The 23457-nt window shown below is 38.9% G+C and overlaps 1 protein-coding gene across 1 annotated transcript in view; it reads right to left on the minus strand.

Moving 5' to 3' along the window:
• Positions 1-5668: 5668 nt before the first annotated feature.
• Positions 5669-23457, minus strand: part of PAWR (pro-apoptotic WT1 regulator) — an 84408-nt gene continuing 66619 nt past the window's right edge. Inside the window, exons 5-7 of the mRNA XM_073000331.2 lie at positions 16380-16530; positions 15470-15574; positions 5669-7021 (exon numbers count right to left, since the gene is read on the minus strand). Coding sequence (XP_072856432.2) covers positions 6935-7021; positions 15470-15574; positions 16380-16530 — 343 coding nt within the window. The 3' untranslated portion in view covers positions 5669-6934. The remainder of the gene's footprint in view (positions 7022-15469; positions 15575-16379; positions 16531-23457) is intronic.

The following is a 23457-nucleotide window of genomic DNA, read 5'->3' on the forward strand; positions in this document are numbered from 1 at the left end:
GGGCAACAATAAAGGAACTAAAAACCATAATCTATCATAAGGACTTGTCCCTGGATAGCAAGGCCAAAATCATGCACGTTATGGTATGTCTAATTATTATTTGCAGTACGTGACAATGAAGGTGACAGGAAAAAAGTATTTATTTGAAATTTGGTACTGGGGGAGAGGTTTAAAGATACCATGGACCATTGAAAAAACAAGAAAGTGGGTTCAAAACTCTCACTAGAAGTTAGACTCTACTGAAGCTACAGTCATTTGAACACCTCATGAGAAGACAAGACTCACTGGAAAAGACAATGCTAGGAAAGGCTGGAGGCAGTGATAGTTTGTGATACCTGATTAGGATTGTTAGTGACATGTCATGAATTCATAGGATTGCTGTAAATCAGAAGCAATTTGGCAATACGGAACAATTGCACCATGCTATTTACACTCTTCCTGCTTTCTCTTTGTGCCATGTCCAGTCCTGTTGTGAGACCGAATGAATCCAAGGAAGAGAGAGGAGCTACTGTTATCAGTGATGGGGTGAAACAGATTAGAGTGAAAGCACTTTATTTTGAATTTGGGCTGCAGTGTTTTCATGGTAAAATACAAGTGGTTTTTTTGGTGTGTTTTTTAGTATATAAAAATGAAAAGTCATTTTTGGTTTGTGTACTCTTGCCCCTATATCTTCTGGGTCCAAAAAAGGAAAAACTTCAGAAAAATGGACTCCTGATAGAGGAACACATTGCTTAGCTGGGAACGGGGATGAGATACATCAATGTCAGCATCTATGAATTACAGTGGTGCCTTGCAAGACGAGCACCCCGTTTAACGATGAAAACGCATCACGGTGAACTTTTTGCAATCGCAAAAGCGATCGTTTTATGATGGTTTCAATGGGGGAATTTCCAAGGTTGGGAACCACTGATTTAGACCATAGTTCACATTTCAACTATATTTATTTTGGAAGTGAAATGCTGGATAGTAGATACAAAGGATCTAACATCTTGGCTAGACAAATACTATGAATTAATGTGTGCATAAGAAAAATTGTATAAGTGGTTTTCACTGTTCCCTGGCTGTTTATCACATACCCCATTTCCCTGAAAATAAGCCCTAACCTGAAAATAAGCCCTAGTATGATTTTTCAGGATGCTCATAATATAAGCCCTATCCCAAAAATAAGCCCCAGATCAGTGAAACCCCACCCTCCACCATTGTGCAGCAACCAGAAGATGACATGACTGTATTTGAATAAATGCAGATGGTTGTACATGAAAAAAAAATAAAACATCCCCTGAAAATAAGCCCTAATGCATTTTTGGAGAAAAAAGTAATATAAGACCCTGTCTTATTTTGGGGAAAACACAGTACCTGGACATGTAACTGAATTAGTATATTACCTGTGTATGTCCAAGTGCATGACAGGCAGGTGGAATGTTCGTAAATATCAATTATGTAATTTTGGGTTTATGCTGCACAAAACCAGTAAGAGCCTTTATAAATTGAAACTGGATACCAGTCAAATGTAATTGGACCAATATGAGAGGCATCCAACAAGATATTTGCATACTTGTTCTCTCCAGTACTCAAAAATAAAGACTACTCTATTCTCAAATAGTCTGTTACTGAACAGAAAGTACATTTCTGAACACAAAACAATAATTAACAATTGCTAAGAATTTTTAATTGTGCATATATATTTCTTTATTGCTAAGGGAAGGTTCAGTGGCTAATTTTTTAAAAAAGCAACCCTTCATTATCCACAAAGGCTTTATAACTCTGGATTGCATCTAGAAAAGATCACTTCTTATAAATTAAAAAAAGCAGAAGCAGCTACAGTATTGTTCAAAGTACTGGAAAGAAAGAACATTCCAAAACCAGAACAGAATATAAACAGAATAGACTAATGGACAATTGTTTCAATGAGATAAGAAATCCTTACATTATTGTATAGATAACGTGGTGTAGAATATCAGCTTTTCATTTAATTTATGTAAGCAGTTACTGGAAACACAATCACTTTGCATATAATATGAACACAATAATAACATTGGCTGGCAACAAGTCGTATGGGAACTTTTAAAAAAAGTTCAGCAATAATCTGTATACTTTAGAAATGTGTTCAGTTTCAATCTGATACGACAAATCTGCTATATGTAACATGTTTATGCAGGAGATGTGCTACCCCTCACCTTCAGAGAGCCAAAGACATAGTAACAATGTCTAAAACATAAGGACAAGAGTTTCGATGTTACCAAAGTGTCTTGGAGTGGAACAGAGAAAAGTAGCAGGTACTCAAGTACATACTGTATTTTCTTCTACAAACACTGAATCCTGATCTCAAAGGAATTCTAGAAAACTTCAGATTCGGCTGTTGGTACTCTTGCTGGAATCAGTTTCAGTTTTTAATTGGGAATGAGAATTGGAATGGTTGCTCACAGAGAGATGTGTAACTGGCATAGAAGAGTAAGCAATTCAAAAGTATTCTGACAGAAAAGAAACATACCTACTGTATGTCTAAATCCCCTGACCACCCTCTGAAAGTGCAAACAGTCCTTATAAGAAAAGACAAACCCCTTTAACAATCTGATACCACAGGGGAGATTTTATACAATCCAACATTGTATAAAAGTATACAATTAAAACTATTAAAGTATACAATTAAAACTATTAAATGATCATAATATTCAATCAGGTTTTTTTAAATTTGGAAAGATTAACATTTGGTGTTCCATGCCAGTGTTATCTAGCCCTGAGTTCCTGAAGCAAGTAAAAGTTACTTTTTTCTAAAATAAAAACAATGCAATTGTTTTTGCTTTGCATTGTTTTTATTTTAGAAAAAAAGTAACTTTTACTTGCTTCAGGAACTCAGGGCTAGATAACACTGGCATGGAACACCAAATGCAGAAACCAGTCACTTTACCTGTTCCAGCAATGTATTTAACCTTTTTATGTGTGTATCTGCAAATCTGCTAACCGTGGCATGCTTATACAGGCGAAATCCAATTAGGACTAGAGTATCAGTTAGGGTAAATCCACTGAATACATGGGACATAGGTAAATGCAAGCAATATGTCTACATTTGATTCAATCCAAAGTCATTGTCCCCACCACATCCCCCACCCTCCCTCCCTTCCCCTTTGTTTAAATATAAAAGCTGCCAACTATTTGTTATTTTGTCATACTCAACAATCTGCTGGATGACTCAGTAGTTTGGGTATCTGCCTGCAGAGCTAGAGATTGGGAGTTCAGTTTCCCACTGTGCCCCTAGGGGCTGGACTCAGTGATCCATAGGGTCCCTTCCAGTTCTGCAGTTCTAAGGTTATACCTTCTGGAAGGGAGCAGGGTAGTGTTTTTCTCTCATCACGTAGCAGCAGCTCACTGCAAAACTTTTTTAAAAAATAAAGCATGGCAATTGTTGAAAAGGGGAAAAAATCCACTATTTCTCAGGGATGTGGCTGGAAAACCTATACCTTTCAAACCTTTGTTTGTAATGCATATAGGCTCATGTTCATCATCATGATCTAAAAAGTAACATCTGAATATGTAATGCGAGTATTTCCAGTGTCCAGTAAGTTATAAATCTCTGGTTTTAGGATACTGGCTCATCAGTGGCATTCAGGTTAAATGCAACTTAGCATTTTATTGCAACTAGTCAATTTATTGTTTACAGTCGTGCCCCGGTGGATGATTACCCCGCTCTACGACGAATCCGCTTTACGTTGACATTTTTGTGATCACTTTTGCGATCGCAAAACAATGTTTTAAGTGGTTTTTTTTTCGCTGTGCGATGATGTGTTCCCTGCTTCGGGAACCAATTTTCGCTTTATGACGGTCAGCAAACAGCTGATCATTGGGTTTCGAAATGGCCACTGGCTGAAGAAAAAGGCCCCCCGCTGTTTTCTAGGACGGATTCCTCGCTTTACAGGGACCGAAAATGGCCGCTGTATGGAGGATCTTCACTGGACGAGCAGGTATTCAGCCCATTGGAACACACTGAACGGTTTTCAATGTGCTTCAATGTGTTTTTTAAATTTCATTTGATGATGTTTTCACTCTACAGCAATTTTGCTGGAACAAATTAACATCATCAAGTGAGGCACCACTGTATTTTAAAGTTGAACTATGTATTCACAGTCATTTTTATATATTGGTGAAGAAGAATGGTGACCACAAAACTGTCTTGTGTGCTTGTTTCCATCTGTGAACTGTTATAATGGTGTTATATCGTCTGTCCTTTCGGATATGGCATTTGCCTCTTAAAACAACAGCGCCTGTCAAAGGGCCACTATAGAAAATCGTTGAGATATGAAGGGAGGAAAAAATAACTTAAGTGGTACCTTCTGTGCATTACATTATGAAAATAACCTATTTATATGTACAATAAAGTTTTCCATTAAAATTGCTTAAATAACAGACCTAACAATTTATGTGTTTCTGTCGCTTTGAAATATTTCCAGCGATCATGTAAATTTGTCAGAAGAACTGACTTGGGCAATGTGCAGCATGACTACATGCAGCCCTCTTAAATGAGGTAACATTTAGCCAAATTTGGACACCACTGAAACTTACAGTCATAAACCGAAATTTACAGCATTATGCTAAGAAAACACTAATGCTTTTATAACATTGGGGCTGTTTTGATAATCTCTCTATTAAGTTTAATGATGCATTAAAGACCACTTAGCATGTGTGTTTTATGTGTAAAATCTTGGGTTTGATGCTCAGGTGCCAAGCCAGGGATTTGCCCTTGGCTCAAAAGCTTGGAGAGCCACTGCTGCTCAAGAGCATTCCTGAGCTTTTATACAGTGCTTGCCAACCTGGCACTTTCTGGAAAGGTGGGGACTACAATTCCCATCATCTCAGCTACCATGAATAACTGATTCTTGTTGACAGTGATGGGAACTGTGGTCCAACACATTTAGAAGGTACCAGGCTGTGAAGCTGATAATAGCAAATATTGGCATTTGGGATCCTACTCTCTCCTTTGATCAGTTGTTTAGGCAATATGAACAGAACAGTGCTTTGCAAGGTTACTGTTATTCTGGTATTTCTGCATACCCATCAGTAATAGCATAGCTGCATCGTGGATCCTGGTGCACTGGGAAGGGTTAAGAGATGATTTAATCCTGCAAAGGCTTCCTTGCTCAGAAGGGCATTAATCTTAATTCTTAAAAAAAGCTCGCTTTTGAAAGATGTCCTTTAGCCTCTTTTGTGAAATAAAATTTGAAAATACCCATTTTCATGACATTATGGCTTGATGATAATGGGATTTTCTCACCAAAATCTTCACATATTAGTCAGGCATCCTTCAGTCTTGAAAGACTATGGTAACGTGCTCTGTATGGAGGACTTGTAACAGCGTCTAGTGTGGCTGAGGAGGCCGATTTGAGAGTGACAATCCCTTCCACACTGAAGACAAATCCAATCTGTCCCCTGTCCAGCTCCTGAAGAAAATTGTAGGCATTGGGGCATAACAGGAACATCAGCTCAGCTAACAACATATATCACTAAGCAGTGCGCATTTCATATTCTTAAAGGGCACAAAGCTGACTTCAAGTAAGAAAAGGCTTGAGTTTTGTGTCTCTGTGTGTGTGTGTTTGAAAAGGCATTACATCTTTAAAGGGTTCATCAAGTCATTTTCATAGTTCACAATATAAAACAGTGACACAGACAACTGACATTAGGGCATAACACAACATATGACATTCTTTATTTTAACAAATGTTAAATGTTATTCTGGCATGGATGTTTTTCTGTAATACTTTTAGAACGTCCAAATCTTTAACTTCTTTTTTGTAAACTATATTCATCAACAAATTTTTATCACAGCTTCAAATACCAATAAAGATCAAGTAAGATCTTATACACTCACAACTGTTCATATTTTTGCAAAATGAATGTGCTATTCTTGGTTTATAATATTTTGATGCCAGCAAAATGTAAATCTGTGGTTTACAGACCACAAGCCACTACTCTTGCATTGCCTTTGTTCGGGCATAACAGTCGATTCGAATAAACAACCTTAGTTCACCAGAGCAAGAATGTGACTACAGCCTGTTTCTTCCCCATACGCTGTACTGCGAAAGCTATAATCTCTGGCTACAAATCCAGGAAAACAGTTTGCACTAAATCATGATGGTTGTCTGAACCAGGCCTTAGTGTTTATTAAATGCAGAGAATAGCACTCTGTGTGAATGAATCCATTTTTCCTGTAGATACGCAAGCATTGTGGTTAACTTACAATATGCAAACTAGGTATTTTCCTAAAACTATTTTCCTAGTGTTGATAATGACTGGTGATTTACTGATGTTTTATAAAACATTTTTCTGTCAAAGAGCAGCGACAAAGGAAAAAAAATCTATCATTGTCAGATATAACATAAAATAAAATCACAAAATACAAAATTTACTGTAGTAGAAGTAATCCATCTTTAAAATGTTTCACAACAGTACTGTAGTAAGGCACCTGCACTTTACAGATGTTTGAAAAATATCTCCCAAAATATATATTTTAAATCTGTGTAAACAGAGTTTACTCCTTTTACTTCCTTTCACAGGAGGCGAGAGGAAAGTTCAAAGAGGTAATGTCCATATAGACCAAAATGTAATCATGGTAGTCAGACAATTTAAAAAAAACCTGTAACTGGGCCTTATACATATAACCTAAAGACACATAGAATGTTTAAGAACATGTTACTTTAAGGAATGTCAACATCTGAATTGATTATCTCAGAAAATGCAAGGGAATGAACTTACTTACAAAATTTGATTCTCTGTCTTTGAAGAAAGAAAGATTACATAAAACCTTCTTCTTTCCTCCCCACTCAATAATAAATATAAAGAGAGTTGTTTTGACATATTGCAATGAAGGAAATATTCTAGTCTTGATCTTCAAACATTCAATCAGTAGTTTTCGTATTTCATTCCTCACTGAGGCTTCCATCTTCTACCTCGTCAGCTGTCCAACAACTTTCAAGAGTGTTTTATTTTCCTGCTTTAATTGCTCATTTTCATCTTCTATATCATCTAGGTCCTTCAGGAAAAAAACAGAGCAAAGAAAGCAAGATACACAGTTATTCTTTAATATAATAACTTGGATTATAACACATTCATGTATAAAAACAAAGAACAGGAGGCTACATATTCAGAAGGCTGAAAAAAACAGGCTTGAAGTACACAATATTCAGCAGATTTTGAATCTGCTTTCTATAAAGCAGAATTTGTCATTTGTTTAGCCCCATGCACAGGTTTAGGTTCTGACTGCACAAGGGAGTAAAGAGTAAAATTTCCCTCCTTATGCTTAGTGCTTCTGACAAAGCTTGTCTCCCTGCCTATAATTAATGAAAGTAGGGACTGGGAACATACGGTCCTCCAATACTGTTGTAATGCAGCTCCCAGCAGACCCCACCAGAATCACTGATGGTCAAGGATGACGAGAACTGGAGTTCAGAAACATTGGAGGGGGTCATATGTTCCCCATCTCTGAGGTAAAACAAAACTAGGTATGCCACTGTCTGCTAAATATTTACAGAATCTCTACTTTGACTCTTAATGGGCCTGGGAAGGTAGTATCATAACACACAATGGACATAAAAAACTACATCCAATTGTTAGTCTCAACTAAACAAAACCCACTGAATCACTGGAACTCACTTAAGTACTGACTCGCAAAACTTCTGTTGATTCATTGTGACCTACTCTAGCTGAGCTTTGCAACTGAATTATGACCTGAGGTGCCACAGAATGCATACTCTGAAGTTCATCTTAAATTATTGATATGAGACTGTAGCCTAGTTATGGAGGAAAATTATTGTATTTTTTTTATTGGTGCAGGCTGAGCTATTGCTGAATAACTGCTCTGCAGACAAGATTATAGTCCCCATAATATGAAATGCAGGGTGTGTTTGAGCTTACTTTAAGAATAGGGGTGCAATAACCGCATCTTTATGTAAAAGGTAGATAGTATTTTATTTGCCTACAGCCTGCTTTTTACAAGGAATCTAGGGTGTGTAGTATGGAAAAAAGGGAAGCCTGGGCATGTACCTGGAATTTTATTAAAGGTTGTGACTATTGTGTCTGCCACAGCTGACAAAGCAAGCTCCTTTTCAGCTTTAAAAAGTGCACATCCCATCAGTTGTGGAAGCTCTCTCAGAAAAGAAAGGAAAGGAAAGGGAAAAGAAAATACCAGCTGTGCACATTCCTCTCTTACAGCCATACAATAGTTCTTGGATAACATCCATTAATTTAGAATAGGAAGGGAGACTAGAGTCAGACACAGAAGGTTACTGTCCCATCAAAACACTATGAGTAAAATGAGTTTTAATATTAGTCAAGAAATTACTTTAAAGTGAAAGAAATCAAACACAAGAAACATGTTCCCACTTTCTTTTGACATTGTCATTCCAGTCACCTGTATTCTGGAGTCTGACTTTTATGCACAAACATAAATGAAAGACTTAATCAAAACAAAGTGTAGAAATTCTCAGTGGAAACCATGCTCAATTGCATGGCCTTCCCTTAAACAACACAGGCTTTAATTAGCATAACATTGTTTTATGATTGAAACAATAGGAGTGTTTTACATTTCAAAAGCACAGCAACCTTGCTGGGGTGGAAATGTGAGGTCAGCAACTATGTGCTATTTGGTTAAAGCAAACACTAAGTTCATGACATGTTTTTCTGATGTCACACGCATTAGGCTAAAAGAAAAGAGCAACTAGCTTTTCATTGAAAGATTCCTCCTACTTTGGTCTTACTAACTTGTATCAGTCATACTGTTAGTAGACCGACAGACATAATATATTTAACATGCTCAGAGGCTACAAATATACCTAAATGTATTCCTGCACATCATGTACATCCCAGAATCCTCTGTATTGCCTTTTACTAATATGTATGTAATGCTAACTTTTTGTAGTGCTAACTTTGAAGCAATATGCATGTACCTTGTAAGCAATGTAATACTTTACTTCTGACCATTGCAACAGAAATGTAACATTTTATTCTTGAAATGCATATCCTGAAGATTGGCCAGAGAAAGAACAGAGTAGAAGGAGAAGGGAGAAGGGGATAGTTTACACTTCAAAAGCTACAACATGCTTCACTTGTGAGATAAGCCAGACTACAAGAGGAAACAATATAAGAGTAATATAAGGAGATATCCTCAGCTATCTTCCTCCCCAAAAGAACAACAAAGGGGCCATCTGACTCAGGGGCAGAGTCATCAAGGACATTTATGAAGACAAATACCCTAGATAGTTGACCCTAATGTGCGAGGAGAAGAAAACAAAAACGCCACAAATCTAGCAACTTGGGTTATTTTACATATACAAAGAAAGTAACATCAACATGGGGAAGGGAGATAAAAGTAATTCAGATGCACTCCTTGCAGACATCCTGACTCTTCAAGAGAACATCTCAATCCTAGGTCAACTGGACACGAGGGCATAACATGGACATTGTAGTCCAACCAATTAGGATAACCCAAGGAACTTCTTTGGCCAATAATCAGGAGAATCCTAAGTCAGGGGTTCAAGGAACCAATCAGGTCAAGACCTCTGTAACACCCTATCCCCAACGCTGTACTTTGAAAACTTATATATGGCTTATGTTTCTATTGTTCGGGGCTCATCTCTGCTTTTAGGAGATTGGGCCCTAGCTGTGTAATTTAATAAATAATTGGCATTCTATACAGCTAGTTGTCTCGTGTCTTAGTCTGCTGCCTCTGCCGGAGAATCAACCCGATTTTCAGGGTTAACATTTGGTGCGTTGGCCGGGAAAACTCCGGTGAGTTAACTACTCCTCAACGTGAGGCACAGACACTGGGTCCCGGACCTTTGACGCCCGCCACTCGCCCTCCACGGTGAGCTTCCAGAAAAGGTGCTCTTCGTGAACCATAAGATACGGGAGACTCCTGAAAGATGGTAATCCCGTGAGGCCTGGGAAAAAGCGTTTGATAGCCACCCTTCACTGCCAAGACGCCCCACCTGCTTGCCGAGGCTCCGGCCCGTGACGCTTGAAAGGTGAACGCAAGTGGGCAGTGAACAGGGCTTGTGAGTGATACGAACGGAGGAATGTGTGACAGCTCATCGAGGCTTGAGAGTGGAGAGTGATTGCCCCAGGCGCTCTAGAAGGGAGACCCGGCCGGGCAATAAGATTCTTGCTAGGCACGAGTCACCAATATGGGTGGTTCCTGCGCTGGTAAGGCACAGCAAACTCGGGGGACGCTCCTACGCTGTGTACAAAATAATTGGAGGGGACTCGTGGGAAGAAGGTCCGGGCTCAAAAAGAGACGCAAGATCAAAATTATGCACTCAAATTTTGCCTACTGCAGTTTCTGGCAGAGGATGCAACAAAGGGGGGAAGGAAAATCATCTAGATAGCAGGCTGTTTTGCTTCAGTATCAGCCCAGCCCGAAAAGATACAAGGGAAACTTAAAGTTAGTCCCTCTGAGACCAACAACATCCTGTATGGTTCTATGGATCAGCCCAGCCCGAAAAGATACAAGGGAAACTTAAAGTTAGTCCCTCTGAGACCAACAACATCCTGTATGGTTCTATGGATTAGGTAGCCCTCCCCCCCCACTGACCTGCAAGTATAAAGTTTTAGTGGCAGGTCCTAACAAAGATAAGGAAACAGAGAAAGACGAAGCAAGTGAGACAGAAAAAAAACTTGCCAGACTCAGTAACAGGAGAGACATGGGAACTTCCCCTCCCTCCTCCTCAGCAGCCTCAGAAGGGGGGGGGGGGAGCCACACCAACAGTACAGGCCGGAGGATGCAGGTTTCTTGACTTCACCTCCAGCAATCAGGAAAAAAAAAACAGAATCACAAAAAAAAAGACACTAGGGGAATTGCTGACTATGGAATCCCACAGAAAACATGCAGGACAATGGAAGATGCAGTATGTGGATTGTTGGCAGAGTACGTGTTTGAGAGCCTTTATTGACCTCAGCTTTTTGGGAAAGGAAGGCTTCAGAGTTGGGAAGCACAAGTTGAAACCACAGAGGTGAGTTATCTGGAATTTTTTTTTCCTTCTATTTCCCAAGTCCCCCTCCCAGATACTAAATGGGGCTGGTGTACATTTCTAGGTATAGTGGGATTCTGAAATAAATATATATTTGGATTTCAAATTTTCCTGTTTGGGCATCCTCTCTCTATGAGGCACTTAAAGGGCAGAGTGGGAAAAGACTCCATGCATGATGAAGGCTTTCCAGTTCCTGAAGCAGACGCTACTCTCTGCCCCAGAACGGGCTGCCTGACACAGAACAGCCACTTATTTGTTCATGAGTGAGACAGCATGGCACTGGGAGTCCCCATGCAGATGATTGGCAACTGGCGAAGGCCTGTAGCTTATCTCTCAAAGGTTGGACATAGTGACCAAGGGCTGGCGCTCATGTTTACAAGCTGTGGCAGCTGCTGTCCTTCTCATAAAGGAGGCATGCTGATTTTCTATGGGAGTGCAGGTAACAGTCCGATGCTGGAGCAAAAAGGGGGGCCCTCTGACTTTACTTCTGGTTAACCTGAAGCCACGACTCATTCTGAGTATGTGTTTGAACTCTGCCACCCTTTGCTCATACGGTTGAGGTACAAGCCCTTCCACTACAGACTTGAGACCTTACCCGTGCCCTCATATTGGCCCAGGGCCGGGAAAATAAATTTTTACAGACTCCCATTATGCTTTTAGGATGTTGCCTGTTTTTGGGGAACTTTGGAGAAATGAGGACTTCAGGACGGTAGGAGGAGAAGAAAGAGAGCTATGTTGGCGGTGATGCATGTATAGGGAAATGCAAAGGAAGAGAATTTGAAGACAGGAGAAAGAAATAGGTTAGTAGATAAGAGATAGCAAGCAGAATTGCCGGGAATGTTCGGACCTCCTTGCTTCTCCAGATGCACAAAGTGGGAGCTGGAGAGACAAGGGGGGTTGATTTCATACCAGGAATGGCCTGCTTGTTTTACCAGGATTGTTACATAGGCAATTTCTGTGGGAATTCCTTAGACACACATGTGAAAATTACTGCATTACTTGATAATCTGTGTTCTTGGACATCTGGACAATTGAAACTGTACCATCTGCATGAAAATTTGTTGAAAATACTTACTCACACACTGAAATGTTTCTGAAAAGGAACTACAGTACTTTAAAGATTGACAAAGGAGATTTCCAAGAGGGGTTGGGGAAGATTAGCTTAACTATTTGCTTGGAGTTTCTCATTTGCAGGAAAAAAAAAGGTTGAAGGGATCACTGTCCCCCCCCCCCCCACAGTGGATGGAAAAACAGACAGCAGTTGGAAGATCTTCACTGTTACACCATAGAGCAAAGAAATTTAGTGCTGTAATAAAAATGATAGGATTTCTTTTCCTTACATATGTATCATCCTGATGGGAATTGTGCTTTTATTTTAAGGTTTAATTGCTTGTATTATTTCTAAGTTTACTCTCTGTGAAATATATGTTTTTGCAACTGCTTTTTACCAGTCCTGGCTTCCTGACTTTTCCAATTTCATCCTTTCAAAATGTGTTATGTCTTTAATTGTTGTTTTTGCAATTTGTGGGTTAGAGTTTAAATTCCGCCATCTTATTGCTGTCAGAATTTAAAAAGGGGGGAGTGTTAGTAGACCGACAGACATAATATATTTAACATGCTCAGAGGCTACAAATATACCTAAATGTATTCCTGCACATCATGTACATCCCAGAATCCTCTGTATTGCCTTTTACTAATATGTATGTAATGCTAACTTTTTGTAGTGCTAACTTTGAAGCAATATGCATGTACCTTGTAAGCAATGTAATACTTTACTTCTGACCATTGCAACAGAAATGTAACATTTTATTCTTGAAATGCATATCCTGAAGATTGGCCAGAGAAAGAACAGAGTAGAAGGAGAAGGGAGAAGGGGATAGTTTACACTTCAAAAGCTACAACATGCTTCACTTGTGAGATAAGCCAGACTACAAGAGGAAACAATATAAGAGTAATATAAGGAGATATCCTCAGCTATCTTCCTCCCCAAAAGAACAACAAAGGGGCCATCTGACTCAGGGGCAGAGTCATCAAGGACATTTATGAAGACAAATACCCTAGATAGTTGACCCTAATGTGCGAGGAGAAGAAAACAAAAACGCCACAAATCTAGCAACTTGGGTTATTTTACATATACAAAGAAAGTAACATCAACATGGGGAAGGGAGATAAAAGTAATTCAGATGCACTCCTTGCAGACATCCTGACTCTTCAAGAGAACATCTCAATCCTAGGTCAACTGGACACGAGGGCATAACATGGACATTGTAGTCCAACCAATTAGGATAACCCAAGGAACTTCTTTGGCCAATAATCAGGAGAATCCTAAGTCAGGGGTTCAAGGAACCAATCAGGTCAAGACCTCTGTAACACCCTATCCCCAACGCTGTACTTTGAAAACTTATATATGGCTTATGTTTCTATTGTTCGGGGCTCATCTCTGCTTTTAGGAGATTGGGCCCTAGCTGTGTATTCTAATAAATTGGCACAATAAACAGCTAGTCTTTGCATCTTGGTCTGTGCCTGCACATCATGTACATCCCAGAATCCTCTGTATTGCCTTTTACTAATATGTATGTAATGCTAACTTTTTGTAGTGCTAACTTTGAAGCAATATGCATGTACCTTGTAAGCAATGTAATACTTTACTTCTGACCATTGCAACAGAAATGTAACATTTTATTCTTGAAATGCATATCCTGAAGATTGGCCAGAGAAAGAACAGAGTAGAAGGAGAAGGGAGAAGGGGATAGTTTACACTTCAAAAGCTACAACATGCTTCACTTGTGAGATAAGCCAGACTACAAGAGGAAACAATATAAGAGTAATATAAGGAGATATCCTCAGCTATCTTCCTCCCCAAAAGAACAACAAAGGGGCCATCTGACTCAGGGGCAGAGTCATCAAGGACATTTATGAAGACAAATACCCTAGATAGTTGACCCTAATGTGCGAGGAGAAGAAAACAAAAACGCCACAAATCTAGCAACTTGGGTTATTTTACATATACAAAGAAAGTAACATCAACATGGGGAAGGGAGATAAAAGTAATTCAGATGCACTCCTTGCAGACATCCTGACTCTTCAAGAGAACATCTCAATCCTAGGTCAACTGGACACGAGGGCATAACATGGACATTGTAGTCCAACCAATTAGGATAACCCAAGGAACTTCTTTGGCCAATAATCAGGAGAATCCTAAGTCAGGGGTTCAAGGAACCAATCAGGTCAAGACCTCTGTAACACCCTATCCCCAACGCTGTACTTTGAAAACTTATATATGGCTTATGTTTCTATTGTTCGGGGCTCATCTCTGCTTTTAGGAGATTGGGCCCTAGCTGTGTATTCTAATAAATTGGCACAATAAACAGCTAGTCTTTGCATCTTGGTCTGTGTTCTTCGCCGGAGATAAAGAACCCATTTTCAGGGGTAACAATACAGTATCCAGATGTGTGCCAGAGATACAGCTTACAACAATTACTTTAAGGAATATGGAGAAAAATTCTTGAAATTGTGTCAAAAATATGAATAAAAACTTCATGGAATGTTTATGCAGCAGAAATATCATTCCAAAAATGACTAGCTACTTGGACATAATCCAACCACAACAACTGCCTGGAATTTAAATACTGAAACACATCAAAAGGAAGCAAAGTAGTCAGTCATATATTGGATTTATTTCCCACTAAAATGAGATTCTTTATTAAAACTGCAAGTCTATTTAAGAATTAATGCCGACTATTCAAAGGAAAAACAGTGCAATATAAGTTCCAGATTCAAATGACAAAAACATCAGTTTTGTAGTGGAATGATTCCCAGTGATCAGAAGCCACTAAACAAAAATGTTACATTCTCACAAAACATCCAGAATGGTGCTGCCGGAAGCCTAATCTATTAGTTGGTTCCAATTGCTTGGTTTCTTTTTTCTTTTTATGATAAGTGAACTATTATGAAAATGTATAGCATATTTAATTATTATGAGAAATGTTGACTTTTTTAAAAATGATTTTTTCCCTAGCAAATGGAAGACTTAAAACCAAATCATCCACTCATTTGCTTGTTCTAAAATAGGAAGACATTACATTTCAACTTTACTCAGGGCTGGTGTTTCAACTCATAATAATGTCAAAAGTCCAAATCATTCACTCACTAATAATTTTGCAGCAGATGCCGCTATCTTTCATTCACAAAGAGTACTGTATGTTCTCTGCCTAACCAAGGTTTCAAGACTTGTCTGAGGAGAAAAGGAGGAGGGGACATCAACTATACCATGTGAGGAAGAGGAAGAGTAGAACTAAATGTACATATAGAAAGAGGTGTCCAGAAATTTGAAATGAGCCCAGAGAGAGAATTCATGTTTGAACAATATTAATTAGCCTTCAAATCATACAGAACACAGAATGAATAATTTCCACATTTTTATTTAATCATTATGAACTGTAAAACTGTTTACTTACCCGGTTTAGTAAATCAATTTCCTCCTTCAGTTTCCCAATCAGCTCCTCTTTGTCTTGTGCTATCCTCACAAGCCTTAGGTTTTCTTGTCTCTCTTTTGCTAGCTCCTTCAAATAACACCGTTTAATACTGTTATTTAAAACCAATAAGAATAACAAACACACAATGCACCTCAAGTAAAATTTAATGCATGGCAAGCCATACTAAGTGGCTAGATAGTTCAGTGAGCTACGCATCTGGCTGTGGAGTTCAATTCCCCATTCTGCATCCAAGAAGAACCAGCCGGTATGGCCTTGGGCAAGCTGGACAGTCAAAGGATTCCCCCATAAGAGGAAATGGTCAAGCACTTTTGAATATTCTTTACCTAGAAAACTCTAAAAAGGGTTGCCATAACTCAGAAGTGACTTGATGGCACATAATTATTAGTTTTAAGTCACACTAAATCAAATGTTATTTCCTTCAATTATATATATATTTAACAGCATTGGAATTAAATTAAACAGCAATGCACAATATGTGGGGCTGCCTAGAAAGACTATGCAGCAATTTCAGCTACTCCATGATTCTAACCATTGATTTTGATTTCTAAAATTTGGATCCTCAAGGACCATCTAGTTTTACATGATCATACTTACAATCTTTGCTGAAATCCCAACTAGATTTCCATTTCCTAAGGTAGTTGCTAGTCAGTGATTATGAGAGTTAGGGTCTTCTTAGTGCTAGTGCTTTGTTTATGGAATCCTCTGTCCCCATATAATTTTTTTAAGTGCTAGATAAAACATTGTTTATCTCAGTATTCAATACTGTTTAAACTGTTAATCAATTAACTATTCAAACGTGTCACCATTCTTATATTTTGGTGGTCTTATATTTTATATATTTGGTATTGTTATGTTACAGAATGATCTTTACCTTTTCAAGATCTTCAATCTTCTTTTCCAAAGAATTATTTGGTACAATATTCCCAGAAGAATTTGTGTCCCTGTTGTATCTGTTATATCCTGTCCTGTCTGCTGGTCGTGAATATCGACTGGAAACATCTTCATCTGGCACGTTTGCTGCACTGTGCAAAAATGCAAGTTATAATTTAATATACATGACAAATAATAAGAAAGTATCAAAAAAAATTTTTGCATGCCCCCACTTCCTCAGTCACATTTACCATCTAAGCCAAACGACTTATAAACAGAGACTTGTATTGAAATAGTGAAACTGTCATAGGCTGGGATGCATACATAAAACCAAACAAAAATTAGAACTTATGTCTTAAAACATAATTCAATATTGCCTTTAGTAAAAACCAAGTTCCACTGTAATCAGTGAGACTTAGTCAGAGGTATGTGTACACAGGACTGCACCTAGCATGCAGTCATAGCCAGCAAGGATGGCTGAAAGCCAACTGAGCTAATGTCATGTCAGCTGAATTTCTGTTGAATCCAAACCCCTCCGAGCTATACATACTGGACATTACTTAGGGCTAGTGTCACCCTGGTCTAAATCTGTGCTAGCATACTGACTGTCCTGGGTTGAACAAGATCTGAATCTAAAACAATTAATTTGCTCCCTTGTACCACCTTTTATTAGCCCCTTTGCCAGCTGACCTAAATCTAGTGCACAGGTCCTGCTGTCAGCAGATGGTTACGACCAGCTGGAACACGAGGATTCTGCCATCTCCATGCACCAACTTTATACGTTAACCTGCTATACCAAACAGAGCATTCTGATCTCAGATTTCAGCCTCCAAATGTTTATCATGTTGGAATAGGCTTTTAAGTGAAATGTTTGTGAAAAGGCATACAAATATGGGCCAGTTTTGATGGCAATTTTTTCTACCTTATCCCAGTTGCCCCTTTCAGATTCAACTCTGATCTCTTGTCATGCTGATAAAGGCAACATATTATCTAGTTTGGCTGAGTCTAAGTCTAGGAGTGCTATTCAATATTATGGTTATTGTTTACCTTCTCCCTGTCTCCTGCTCTTGCAAACGTGAGAGGAACAGCCCTAGTTTGCCTCACACCTAAGCTAACAGGTGCCTCTATTTGTCACCACCACATTCTTACTCCATATGCTCACTTCTTTGGATGGAGGCAGGTTCTCTTCCAAGCAAAGGCACACCTACCTTTCATGCACAAAGTCCAAAACCTGGGCCAGGTCCGACAGCCATGACTCAGACAGTTAGGCTGTCAGACTGGCCTGGGTTTTTTGTTTTGTCTTTCCATTTACTGCCATAACCATGTAACTGTTGTCTCTCTTCCACACATCACACCCCCTCCCCCACAGTGTCTTTCTTTAACTGGAGGCCTTCTTTTTCAAACATCAGACTTCCAAAATGGCCAGTGTGCTTCAAGGGCAGTCTACTCTCCACTTGAAGAAACACGCCAGGCTCCCTTTCTCCCTGCCTCACCTTGTCACTGTGTCTCTCTTGCCTTTGTCTGGCCCTGACCACAGCTCCTTCTTGTCTCCCTCACGTTGCTATCACTGCTGCCTTGCCAGGGCCTCCCTTTCCTTCCCCTGTCATGTTCACGTGCTGGCTGGCGAGCCTACTCCAACTCTGGCAACACCTCTTCTTCCTCTGCCACTCTGCTGAGCCAGACACTCTCTTTCCAGAGCACTTGCTGCTTAAATTCAGCATGTTTTAAAGAGGACATGATCCTCTACTTAAAAACATCAGCTGCTTCTGAAAAGAGGTTGCTGACTGGAAACATGAGAGTCTTGAGGCGCAGCAGCGGAGACGAGAGGTAATGGTGCAAGGAGGGGAGGATGGGTGCAACACAGCTTCTCCAGTTGGAACAACAGGATAGCTACCGGGAGATGGCAAGGAAGGGAGGGGGAGGAGAAGAGGACAGCCTTCTTAACCAGAGGGGAGGCAAATAACTCACTACACTGCTGTGTGTGGCGTCCACCCTCATGCCCCTTTGCTTGACCTTCAAGCCTCAGAGCACACGAAGGCAAACACTCCCTTCTTTTACACTTGCTGCCACCAGGTGATCTCTAAATCACCATTACCTCAGAAAGATTCAGGTCCACACTTCAAGTTCTTTTAAATAAAACTTTGGTTTATTGATTACAGGGATTCATAAATATCTTCAGTAGCTAATCACATCTAAATTTCCCAAACTACACACTCTATTACTCTCTCTTTCTCTCTACACACTGACTCAATCTGCCTCCTGACTCTCTGACTCCGCCTCTTATAGCATCTTGCTCAGCTCCGCCTCACAGCAATATGAATATTCATACACCATTACATAATACAACAAGAACCATAGATCTAATAAATGGAGAGTGCTACACTGTGCTACCACCACATTCAGCCCCACCCAGTCCAGAGTGTGATGCCTCTGGAACAAATGGAAAACAAAGCCCAAATTGAAGACTATCTGGATGAATGGTCACCTTATATTCTGGGTTGACTGGACAACAAATCCCATTAACAACAAATGGTTCAATAAATAAAGACAGCAGATGGGAGTTGCAGACAGACATTTAGAAAAGTACATGTTTTTCACATTGCCATAACAGAAAGGGGCTGCTGGGTTCATTTTAACGGCCCAGAAATTTTGCCAGATTCATGACAGGTGAAAGTTCAACAAATGCAACCTTACTGAGCAAATGAGTACAGAAGCATCAGCTATGGATGTTCTTGCTTATTTGTGAGCTGTGCAACAGCGAGACTACAAATGAGTGCTTCTCTCATATTCAACAGAACTCCTGGCACTGTGCAATGAAATCATGTTGCAATTCTTTAAGTATTGGGACAGCAAACACAATTCACTGATATGGTACTTAATACCCAAAGTTATTGTAGCTGGGACACATCTACCTGAATTAAACTAGAGGAATTGTAAGAGGGGAAAATTCAGTAGGAAGCAGAACAAGGTATGGGTGGCTGGAAGTTTAAACAGGAGCACACCACATTGCAACATTTTGATTCCATATCCCACTTATTATTAAATTGATTTGTTTCACATGTCATGGCAGAGTTTCTCTCAAATCACGCTGCATGGTGCAATGCAAGTAAATGACATGCTCCAAGTTATACCCGTTTATCATCACAGTAAGCCTGTGAGGAAATTTTCTATTATTCCCACATGGGTATCAATGGCTCCACATACTGTCTGTCACCAACTACAAAGCTTCATCAATGGTTTGAAGTAGCATTTTTTTACTAAATAAAAAGGTCTTCACTTGTGGCCATCAAACTGTCCTACCTTCCAATAACAATGTATCTATAACAAGAACACTGTCCAATTCATGGTGAACTGCTACAATCAAATGACTTAACCAGTTTTGGAAGCCACAGCATGGCATGATTTTGGAAATATATATTTAAATTTATAAATTTATTTATAATTTATATTTATAATTTATAAATTTATAAATATATAAAAATAGCCCCATAAACAGGCTGAGCTGGAATCAACAGGCAAAATACTGCAATATGCTGGCTTTAAAAATCAAATCTATTTTCCAGGTCTCTCTGACTTGATAAATCAGGCACTAACCATCTTTATAGTCATTTCTTCAAGCATACCCATACTTATGTGTTTTTAGTCATAAAACACTTGAGAGCAAGAAGCCAAAAACGTATCGTAATTAGCTCTACATCAATGTTCTATGCTAATATTTGCCACCACACCAAAGAAGCTGTGGTACTTTGAAAATTAATTGGGACGCAGATTTATTGTGCATGATCTTTCATGGAGGAGAGCCCACTTTTTAGATGTATGAACTGTTAGCTTCAGTTGGCAGATGCACACATGGATACTGGTGGGGGGATGTAAACAGTGGGGCCAAAAGGCCACAAAATGCACTGAATAGCTGGTGGGTCTGTGACATTTCAATGCAGTGTCGAAGATAAAACAAGATAAGGATGGAGTGACTCATTCACAAAAGCAGTCCCCAGTAATAAACACATTCCCTCTCTCACTCCCTGCTATCTCCTTACGAGGCTAATTTAAAACCTGCAGTGAGAAAGTTCCTGTAAAATATGACCTGACTAGATTTAACATTTGTTGATAAATTGGCAGGTTTTGCACTGGAATCTCCCTCTGAGGTCATCTTGCGAAAGGAGATACCTGTGTTGCTTTTGGAGCAGGGGAATTTTAAAGCACCTCACAGACCAACAGTATGTTCTTTGTAGGACTAGTAGTACCCACTTGTCAGAAACCTGTGAAATCGGTCTGAGTTAGATCAGGAATACAGCATGCAGAAAAGATTCAACACCTTTCTATCCCCCAGCAATGCTGCTCTGATGCACTCCAGGCAAAGCAAGCTGTTGTGGCTTTTGCAAACAAACAAAAACACTTTTGCTGCTTTGGTTGACTTTGTTCCTCAGACTAATCTTTCATTGGTTTCTTATGCCAAATTCATTTTTGATTTATTCCCCCTTGATGTGTCTCTCCTATGTACATTGCAAAAGCACGTATTTAGTTTATCTTATGATAATGGATAAGCAGATGAGTAAAGCATTACTGATATTTTTAGCTTCCATATAATGCTGCCAGAGTAGATATGACATCAGAATATGGTATCTACTGTAGGTTTCCTGCACAGGCCAGTCCCAGAATTTATTTATTTATTTTATACTGAAAGAAAGCCTTAGATAGTACCTGACATGGCATAATCAACTTGCAGCCATCCATGGACTGCAGTATAACAGAGATTCTTTCAACACATAATGACACAACTGTAAGGAATTCTGCAGCTTAATACTATTACCATATTTGGCACTGTGTAATCTAGAATGACTTTTTAAAAAACTATCTAAAACAGGATATACATGTTGCAACAAACACGTTTGCAATTTAACCACTGAAAACCTGTTCCACTGTAACTGTGCAAACTGTTAAAGATCCAGTGAATTGTTATGTGTGCTTCACACAGCTAAACTATTTGACTAAAAAGAAAGTATTTTTGTTCCCTGTCCCCCAAGAAATAACCGCAAACAGGTCCTGCCCCTCCTCTGTATGACAACCTTCCAAATAATTGAGAAGTGCTATCATATCATCCCTCAGTCTTCTTTTCTCAAGGCTAAACATGCCCAATTCTTGCAGCCTTTCCTCATAAGGCTTGGTTTACAGCCCCATGATCATTCTTGTCACCCTCCTCTGAACTTGTTCCAATTTGTGGGCTCAAATTGTACAGAAAGATATACATAAAAGACAATCTTCCAATAACATATTATGGTATTATGAAGACATATGAATTTATTGACTTAGATCGCAGCTTATGAGAAGTAGAACATCTGTTTTTGGTTAGAATATGCATCAACATCAGTTCTTTTAAATGCCTTACGATGGATTGAAGCTGTTACTTCAGGGAGCCAAATACATGGTAAATCAACCTCAAATATTTACCTACTGGCAGTTGTCACTAGATATGCTCATTTTAATCCACAGTGTGTTTTAGCAAAGTTTAAATCTGTGAGAACTACATAATGTAGATTACCAGCTGCCAACTAAAAGTAGTGTGCACACAAGAGTGTTTACTGGATTCTTAATACTTTCAAATTCAACATTTTATTTTCATTCTCTGAGTCAAGAAGGTCAGTTAAAGCCAGATTTTTAAACCTGTTTTGTAGAATTACCAGGAAAAATAATGGGGGAAAGATCAGACCTATATAAAGTGAGAAATATAACAAAATATTGCTGTATCATTGTTTCAGTTCATGCTCTAGCCATGAAGATCCATTCCTAAAAATCAAGTTTGCCTTTCCTCCCAAGAAACATTAAATACTCAATAGTCAATGAACACGTGCAGCCTTCATCTATGTCTCGTTCCATTATGTATCACTTGTATAATTTTTTACTCCTGCAAATTTTCGATCCTTGCTAGCATACCGATCACTCCCATTTGTACTTCAATAGTACCATTTTTCCATTAGCTGTTATGATGCTAGGAAGTGAGACAACAGGGCAACTTGTAGTTTATAAATCAAAGCATTCAGTACCTGAGTCTGCTGTTAGTACAGGATGTTTCCAGAGCACAAAACTAGTGTAGGCTCAAATTATTATTGTAAAGATCCAAGCCTCAAGTTTCATTTTGCAGTCTTGCATTTGAAAAAAACAACAACAACCTTCAATATAAACTTTTAAAACTTTGGCAAGTCTATGCAGAATTTTAATGAAAAATCAAATGAAACACTGCAAATGTGACTTTGACAATAAAGATCCCTCCTCCTCCAATCATGGCGAACCTGCCCTAATATTCAAGCACACTGTAGAAATTATTTTCCAGAAGATGACTCGTGAGATTAAAATTGAAGCCCCTCATTTTGACTTGAAGATAATTATCAAGGGCATTTTATCACTGCAAAAACATAAAATAATCATTTTATTATTGCAAATTACTTTGGTTCATGACAAGATTCTTTGCCATTGTTGTTCCACTGTAGAATATATCCCATAAATTAAGAGGAGCTTAATTAAAATTTTATAACTGTTGGAATACTTTAACTGCCCAGAAGTTTGCTAGAGGAAAGCTTTGCTTATTCTTCTAGAGAATTAAAAAGTTTTAATTTCCAAAAATTTGCCATGGCTGATGATGTCATTGGCCTTGTCTGGCATAAGCTAAAGCAACAAAATTTCAGAAAATATATATTTCATTTTGGGAATACATTAACACAATAATTTCCACTTTTGGAATTCTAAGGAGGAAATATACAAAAATTACATCCTCCCACATCCCTTGGAGTGTCCACTGATGCTACTGGGATGTTAGAATTCAAATCAATGTTCTTTGTGAAGCTATAAGAGAAAGAATGATGAGCAAGGAATGAAAATAGGCACAACGGCCTGATAACAATGGTTCAGTAATGAGGTAAGACTTCACAAGACAATCTGTAGCAACCCAGAGCAGCATTGAGAGATGAGATTTTCATACAGACGAGTCAAACAGAGGCCAAGATTGAATACAACACACAGGTTCCCAAGCAATACAGAAGGTTCTAGTAGTGCCTCCAACAGCATATGGTTGTTCTGACAAAGCT

Source organism: Pogona vitticeps, chromosome 5, assembly GCF_051106095.1.
Source record: "Pogona vitticeps strain Pit_001003342236 chromosome 5, PviZW2.1, whole genome shotgun sequence".
In the NCBI taxonomy this organism is placed as follows: domain Eukaryota; kingdom Metazoa; phylum Chordata; class Lepidosauria; order Squamata; family Agamidae; genus Pogona; species Pogona vitticeps.